This window comes from Gossypium hirsutum, chromosome D05, assembly GCF_007990345.1.
Source record: "Gossypium hirsutum isolate 1008001.06 chromosome D05, Gossypium_hirsutum_v2.1, whole genome shotgun sequence".
Lineage (NCBI taxonomy): Eukaryota > Viridiplantae > Streptophyta > Magnoliopsida > Malvales > Malvaceae > Gossypium > Gossypium hirsutum.
In genome coordinates this window covers 24,472,837-24,481,573 of record NC_053441.1, presented here as the reverse complement: position 1 = coordinate 24,481,573, position 8,737 = coordinate 24,472,837, and the positions used below count along the sequence as shown (strand labels likewise).

The following is an 8,737-nucleotide window of genomic DNA, read 5'->3' as shown; positions in this document are numbered from 1 at the left end:
TTTCTTAGGGATTTTCAATTACAAGATCAATTACATACACATATATGACATTTACATAGTTTACATATTCAACACTCAATATACGCATATAAATATACACAATTAAGTTACACGAACTAACCTCGACATTTGTTCTTGACTTGTAAACTACTAATCTGATACTTTTTCTTTTCCACAATCTAACTCCGTTTTGATCTATCCAGATCTATACGAGTAAATTTAACATCAATTTAATACAATTTACATTCAATTCAAACCAAGTCACATCTTAGGAAAAATTATCGTCTTGCCCGTATACTTTAAATTAATAACGATTTCATCCCTAGGCTCAGAAAATGAAATTCATACAATTTAATCCTTATCCCAAGCCTAGATATTTCCATATATATCAATAGCATCCCATGAATTCCATGAAATTTTAGAATTTTTCCATGAATTCAACAATTTTTCAATTTAATCCCTAAATCATGATTTCATCCAAAATCCTTTAATAAAATACCTTTAAATATCCATCAACATCTCAATTTCATCATCTAAGAACTAAAATCATATAAACTTATCAATGATATCTTCCAAAACTTTCAACAAAATAAAAAAACTAATGAAATGGTTAGTTGGACCTAATTGTAAAAGTCCCAAAACATAAAAATTTAAAGGAAAGAGCAAGAATTAAACTTACATGAAGCAAATATTGAAAAACCAGCTTAAACCATCTTCAATAGTTGTTTTAGAACTGAAAACTGATGATGAAAATGTCTAGAATTTCAATTTCCTTTTCAATTTCCTTTCTATTTCACTTAAATTTGGCAAAATTTACAATTTCGCCCTTATTTCACATCAATTTCTTGACTTTTCTATGCTTATGCCGCCTTAGCCATCCCATGTGGCTCCAATTGCCCTTATAGTCCTCCTTTATTTACTATTTAGGCTATTTTATCACTATTTCTTTAATTAGCAAGTTTTGCACCTTTTTCAATTTAGTTCTTTTTAATTAATTAACTACCAAAAAATTAAAATTTTCTAACGAAACTTTAATACTACCTTAATGACACTCCGTAAACATTTATAAAAATATTTACGGCTCGGTTTATAGGATTGAGATCTCGATACCTCTTTTCTAAATCACTTAACCTAATAAAGCCTTATAAAACACAAATTACTAATTCAAAAATATTTTAAAAATCACATTTGACTCGTAAATATTAAATAATAAAAATTTACGAGCTTATTTGCCGAATTTAGTGGTCTCGAGCCACCATTTTCGACATCATTAAAAATTAAACTGTTATAGATCTGCCTACTGGTAAAAAGGCTATTGGGTGTAAGTGGATGTTTATCCTCAAAGTTAATCTTGATGGGTCCGTTGCGTATTTCAAAACTTGTCTTGTTGGTAAAGGATATGCTCATACTTATGTGTTGGTGATTATGATACTTTCTCCCTAATGGCTAAGTCGGCTTCAATCAATTGTTTATATCAATCAATTGCACTCTAATTTTTTTAAAAATTTACAATTCAATTCGAATTTTTTAATATAAAATTTTTAACTTCACTACAAAATTTAACTTTATCATTAAATCAATATAAAAAATTTGAATAAATAAATTACATATGTCGACCAAGTACAACATCAATGCATGTTTTGGTCATCTTATTCCCAATGAAACAAACACATCAGATTTTAGAAAAATGGGTTTCAAAGTATATTCAAAGTCGATGCATGCAAACCAAAGATTCCAAGAAATCTTAAAAACGAACACATGTGAAAATTTACATGCATATATATATATATTATGTTTTATGATTTAGGGGCTGTGATTAATTGGAACATACCACCAAACGAATCATTAGAGATAGTCAAATAGATAACTGAAACAGCTGGATCCTTCAAAACCAACACACTTTTGGTCTGTCTTCCATTAACATTGTGTCACTTGTTTTGACCTCCAAACCGATTATTATTTGACATTGTTCGATTTTTGGAACTGACACCGCCCATTCTCGACCCATGCATGCCGTACCCCCAAGAACAGGTTTCGCCTCCACCGCCACCATTCGCTTGACTGCCTGCTGGCTTGGCAGCTTCACAAATTGGCACCTAACCGTACAATTTGTATACTTTTAAGGACCTCGTAGATTGAAATGTACGCACCGCTCATGCGGGATGAGAATCGGGTTATGGGAAATTTTTGTACTTTTGTTTTCTATTCATCTCCCTTTATATTTAAAACTTCTTTTTCCTCCTCATTAGATTAATATTCGATGGAATGGAGTTTTTATACTTCTAAATGTATTATTGTTTATTGCTGTAACAATTAAATTACATTAAATGATCATGATTCACATTGAAGAGAATTTGGAGAATCGTTATAACAAGAATAATTCACACTAGTGTGAAAATTTGCTAGAAATTATAGTTTAAGAAAATTGAAGTTCAATTTTATCAAAAGTATAGTCAATGTGAGTTGCCATTGTTCCTCTCTTCATGCTCTAGTGCTAAGGAAGGGTATTTATAAAGGAAGGCTAGTTGGCTTAAGCCCTAGTCATTGAGTTTTTTACCCATAAATGTAATGGTAGAGTGAAGAATGTTAATTGGTAATACTTTTGGAATCGACTTGAAAAAATTAAATGATGCTTTTATTAGGTTAATATGTGATAAATTAATGGATATTGCGAGGAACTCTTTCTAATAGGTTGTTGTTGTGTTAAGGGACTATAGTGATAGCTTTGTGCAAGGTTTGTCAGGCCATTTCACTAATGTATGAAATCCTGGTTTTGTCGAGATTTATGCTCTTAGGGAAGCTTTACTTTGGCTTCCCAAGCAGAGCTTGGATGCTTTGATTGTTGACTTGGACTACTTACTTGCGGTTAATGCTTTAGAAAGAAAGATTATCGATATGTTGGGAGTACTTACTTGCGGTTAATGCTTTAGAAAGAAAGATTATTGATATGTTGGGTTACTAGTTCAAAATTATTTTTATCTTCAGTCATTTTTTATTGATTTGTTCTTTTTTTTAGATGAAGAGGGATACTAATAAGATTGTTCAATCGCTTAGTGTTGATGGTCTTATCTTATGCATCCTATCATGAGTTTGAGTCTACTTTAGATGTTTAGAAACCTATTTTTAGTGCAAATATTTTTGCTCGTTCTAATAAGGATGGTATGCATAGGATATGATGTATGATATAAATCTATTGGCTTGAAATTAACTTGTTTATTCTCTTATGTTTCTTTGATACTCTAAATTTTTTATCGAATTAAAATAATTAATTTTGGTAAATGAAGGGCGTCTTGACATTTATACAATTATTGTGGATGCTGTTTATGAATGGCAAGTTATATTCTACGATCTTCATATTCTTTAAATCTTATTTTTGCATAATGGAAGAGTTATATGCTCATATCGTACTAGTGTCGAAAGTTTGATACATTTTTACAAACTATACTTCAACACATTCGGTATGTTGTATACATATTATTCTTTGCAACATTTTTATTTACTTAAAAATTATACCATTAAATTACCAATATAAATAGTATATTTCATTTTTCGAACAGAAAATAGAGGTATAATAAGTTGGTAAATTAAACGTAATCATGACACAATGCTTTAATGCCTTGAGGCATTTTTCTTTTTCCAAACGTGCTAATTGAAGCCATAAAAAAAAAGCCTGAATTGAATCAAACACTGCTAAATTCTTCGACATCATTTTCAGTGACTTGAGGGTGTTTAAGCTTTAAGAACACCGGCATATAAAGAAAAAGGCCAGTGTCGACCACGCCAGCCCTAGAGAAATAAAGCATTGGGCGACATAATTTTAGTACCTGGCAGCAACTTAGCTAGTCAAATTTGGCGTCTTAGTCCCATAAAATAGGAGTAGACGTGGACCTTCACTTATTTATTTAGTATTTGTATATGCATATAATGCAAAGGCAGTGTATGTTTTGTATTACCTTTCCTCCTAACCATCTTGCATAAACAATCAACAAAATTGACCTATCATTTGGATTATTTGTCCCATGCAAACTTTTAAATCCAATTTTTCTGTTAATTATTTTCAAGCAATTTTGAATAACAAAATAGAAATGAAGACGTGATCTGATCCATTGACAGTAGCAACTAAGAGTTGGGGATCAGCTTAGCCTCATAAGTGTTGGGCTAATTTTGAGACACTGTAATGTTTCTGTGTGCTGCATGGATGGGCATTGTTTCTGGACCTTCATTTCTTCCCTTTATTAATCGATACTTATTTTTTTGTTTAGACTAGTTTAAGTTTTAATCATTTCAATGTTGGATTAACGGGTTAAAGTTGGATCCAACTTATGTTAAGGCGGGATTATAATTGGTAGATCTACTTCCGCAGATAGTAGAAACAATCAAGAAAAAGTTTAGTATAATGGTTTATTTGGCTCGCAATTTAATTTTTCTTTTTTTTTTCAATTTTAGATTTACGTTTTTTTATTATGAAATTATCTTAAAATAAATGAAAAAATTATAATTTTTTAACTTTGCTGATATGACATACACGTGAATGACATGCCAGCATTTAATTAATTATTTTTAAAATTAAAAATTAATTAAATGCTGACATGGCATACACATGGTGTTATCCACATATATGCCACATCAACAAAGTTAACAAATGTTAAATTTTTCATCCATTTTGACGTCATTTGAAAAAAAAAAGGCAAATTCAAAAACTAAAAGAGGTAGGTAAAAAAATAAAATTAGGGATAAAATGATTTTCTGAAAAATTCATTATGCTAAAAAAATTTAGTACAAACTCTCGTAGAAAGAGGATTGAAAAGATAGAAATTTAAAGAAAAATAATAACAACATAGAAAATTTAAAATTTCTTTTTATTCATACGATTGGTAAAAAGATAAAAAAAAAAGTTGTACGGAAAATATATTTTCCTTTTACTAAAGAAAAAATTAAGATAAATTTAGTATTGTATCATTATAAACAGTTTCTTTTATATATTAGATGAGTAAATGAGATTTTTTTACAAAATGATTTTTTTGTAATACTTTTATTTCTTTTCTTAACTTTTTGGTAAAATAAAAAAATTATTTTATTCTCTTAAAAATTAATATTTTAATTTAAGTTCTTTTTAACATAATTTTTTTAAACTTCATCCTTCAAAGTTTTATAATTTTAATCTTGATTCTCAATATAAAATTTCTTACTTGGCTCGCGTACGGAGGTTACACCAACCATGACGGAAAAGATGAGCTGTGGTGGCTCTAATGCGGCTTAAGACACCAGGTATTACTGCGACTTTGCCTTCTAACCCGACCCAAAACAATGATAAAAGCAGAGTACATGGAACATAGGTGTGGCTTGTGCGGCGCAATGTCTTCAAGTATGAAATAGTTTTACAAGGACAACGTAAATATCATCATCTTCTTCTTCTTCTTTTTAGGAAAAGGGAAATTTTGATTTAAAGTTAATTTAATAATGCAGTGTAATATTAGCTGATTGAATCTTAGTTTGATTAACATGAATATTGTTGCCAATGCGGGAATATGTCGGTTTGAGTGCGCTAAAACGCATTATCCTCTTATTTATGAGTTAGGGAGAAACTATGAATAATTTTAGATATTGTGTCAAAAAGAATAGATATAATTAGAATCAGAAAACAATTCGAAGTTATGCTTTTAGATACTTACAATAGTTGAAAAAGAATTTCAACACATGCATTGCATTGCAATATGATTGGTGAATTTTTATTGTTCCACTCTAATCTTCTCACATTAATTTTAGATATAATTATTAATATATGTATCATTTTCTCCTTCAATGTCAACATCAAAATTAAAATACAAGAATGGCAAAATGTATTAACTTTAGTAAATTAAGCAAGATATTAAACCTTAAAAGACACAATCATACAATTAATAAGAAAGTTTAATTGTACATGTACTTAAATGACAAATACAATTCAGTCACATTATATATAAAAATCAGAAAACAAAGCCTACCACAGCAAATAAAAAAGTAGCCTATATGTCAGATGGTGGCTCTTTCACAAATCTCAGCCACAACAAGTAACATTGTTTAAGGCTTAATGGGACCCTCCAAAATCTCCCACCATTTGAACTTCTCTCATTGAATTACACATGGCCTTCTCTCAACAAATGCACATACCATCTCAGAAAGCCTCGTGTCAACTCAATTCTCCACTTTCTATTCAATTTTTGATTCACCGATAGCATCAAATTAACACCCTTTTCTTAATAGAAAATAAACCCATTTTGTAAAATATCTTAACAAATTATGTTTTTTTTTAATTTTTCGAAAACAATACTTTATAAAAGTTCAAATATCATAGTTAATGAATATGTAAGACAATCATGGTATGGAGTTATGTTATTAGGGTAAAACGATGGTTGGTATTAGTTACCTAAATAGTAAACAAACATTACCTAAGGATCCCAAAGGGAATCGCTTTGCATATCATCCCACTGATCATTCTCCTCATTTTCATTGGGCAACATCATATCATCCATCATCAATGCCTCCGACATTTGCATCCACATCTTGGGAGAGTCGAGAGGGGACTCATTGATGGCCTGAATCTGACTCTGCGTCAGCCTGACTGTCACAGGCCCCACGCCGGCACTGGAGCTGCCTACGTCGGGCGGTGTCGCATTAGACCTCACTATCAAAGCTGCCTCCTGAGCTGCCATTCGGATATCATCAGCATTGGAACTTGCCGGCCTCGGGAGACAGTTGACCATTTCAGGGAAGTTAAGACGTGCATCCCGTCCCCTGAAGTGTAACGCAGCAACGTCGTAAGCTGCGGCTGCCATTTCAGGTGTCTCGAAGCTCCCTAACCAGATTCTTGTTTTTTTTCCAGGCTCACGAATTTCCGACACCCATTTCCCCCATTTCCTCTTGCGAACGCCCCTATAGCTCGAAGATAAGCCGGCCCGAGTATCGCCGCTACTCTTTCCTTCCATATACGTTGTGGTGTTTTTCTTTTCTTCTTCTTGGTGTCGTTTGAGAAAATGGATTGGTTTGATGAATGTGATTGTGTGTAATCCAGTTAAGGGTATTTATACAAAATGCTGGGATTACTATTACCAGGTAAGCTTCCAAGCAGCTGCGCAAGTGATAAAAAAGATATGAAAATTTGCATGTTAAGAATGTAGCAAACTGAAAAATGGAATTTAAAAAGATGTTTAGTTGATGGGGGAAGGGAGCCAATGAAAGGGTGACAAGGTTGTGGAGTTGTTTATAAACCTAGGAGAATAACAGAGACTTTATTTACTGTGGAAGACGCGGTTTGAAGAGCCATGGTGGCGAAGGGTCTTTGGACCCACTCATCCATACAAAGATAATATCAAGTTTGGTTGAATGAAATGAATCTTCTGTGCTTTCATCACTCTACATATTATATTATATGTTTCCTTCCTACGTATGCTTTGGTTTGCTTTTCCTCTGCCTTGGCCTCTCATTCAGGCAGAAACCAAATCCCAAGGCTAACTAGTTAGACTTTCAGTTTTCGGTTAACCAATTCCGTCATCTTTAATTTAATGTTATGATGAAATTTTTCTTCAATTTTTTACTGCACCTTACTGTGAAAACATTCATTATGTCTTAACTACGGGGTGAAAAATATCTTGGCGACTGCAACATCATCTGTTCTCTCGTCTTATATGAAAGAAGATTGTATAAATAAATGATTCAACACAATTAATTAATAAGAAACCGAGGTAATCTTTGTTGGTCTGATGACAAAATTAGGAAAGCTTAGGGATAAAATTTGTTGCTCCATGAGATGCCATCTTACCTATTTGAGATTTTTGTCACAGACATCCAACAAAAAATATTTACATATTTGAATCATGAGCAGTTTGCTAGGTTATTATTGTAATAATTAAGGGATGTGGATTCTAATGCACTTAATCATAGTTTTCTTTCATTTTAAAAGTTAAAAAAGAGTTTATGAGTAAAAATAAATATTTTATAAAAAAGTTTAGTAATTATTTTTTTAAATATGTTTGATATGCCAAGAATAGAAAGGAGCAGTGATTAAATCTCTTGTTGACCTATAAAAAAATCAGGATTCATGATTGATATTCCTTCCACAATTTGTAATTTATAGAAAAAAAATCCTTCGTCATGAGATAAAAATTATTTGATAGAAAGTTTCAATAAAAAAGTTTTGAATATAATAAGTTACTAATCAACACGTTCAATTTATTTTATTATTTGATTTTTTTTATTTTCTTCTTGTTGATACAGGTTATCAACAAGGACGAGGTAGTGGGGGAAGAGAGTGCCCGTTCACCTAGGTTAGGTAGAGAGTCTGTGAAGAGGAGGTGAGCCAATTGTGGGAGAGGGAGAGAGTAGAGAAGGATTGCGCTGGTGAAAGGAGGAGAAGATCTTTGTACCATTGTGCATCCCTACTTATATAGTAAGTCGTCGTCTCTTGTCTTGTAGTGCCACGTAACCGATAGTATGGTGCCTGTATGACTGTGCAGGCTGGCTAGGTGTTAGTGCCATTACAGATTAGTCGTCGTATGGTGAACTACGTGTTGCTGCCAGTATTATAGGTTGTCCTACTCTGGCACTTCTGTTCTTGTGGCTATGTAAATGGTTACACCTAGGTGGTCTTGGCAAAGGATGCTCCATAGATTGTTCTCGAACTAGTCCAACGAAATGTCCCTAAGAAGCCTACGAGGGTAGATCATAGCCCATTTGACAACCTGCCACGTGTCCCCTCTTG

At 32.3% G+C, this 8,737-nt stretch overlaps 1 protein-coding gene across 1 annotated transcript; it reads right to left on the bottom strand.

Annotated features, from left to right (window-relative positions):
• Positions 1-5,951: 5,951 nt before the first annotated feature.
• On the bottom strand, positions 5,952-7,197 carry LOC107916064 (ethylene-responsive transcription factor ERF021). The gene has a single exon (XM_016845233.2). It carries the CDS (start codon positions 6,963-6,965, stop codon positions 6,429-6,431), a length of 537 nt encoding a protein of 178 aa, XP_016700722.1. The 5' UTR covers positions 6,966-7,197; the 3' UTR covers positions 5,952-6,428.
• Between the last annotated feature and the right edge of the window lie 1,540 nt (positions 7,198-8,737).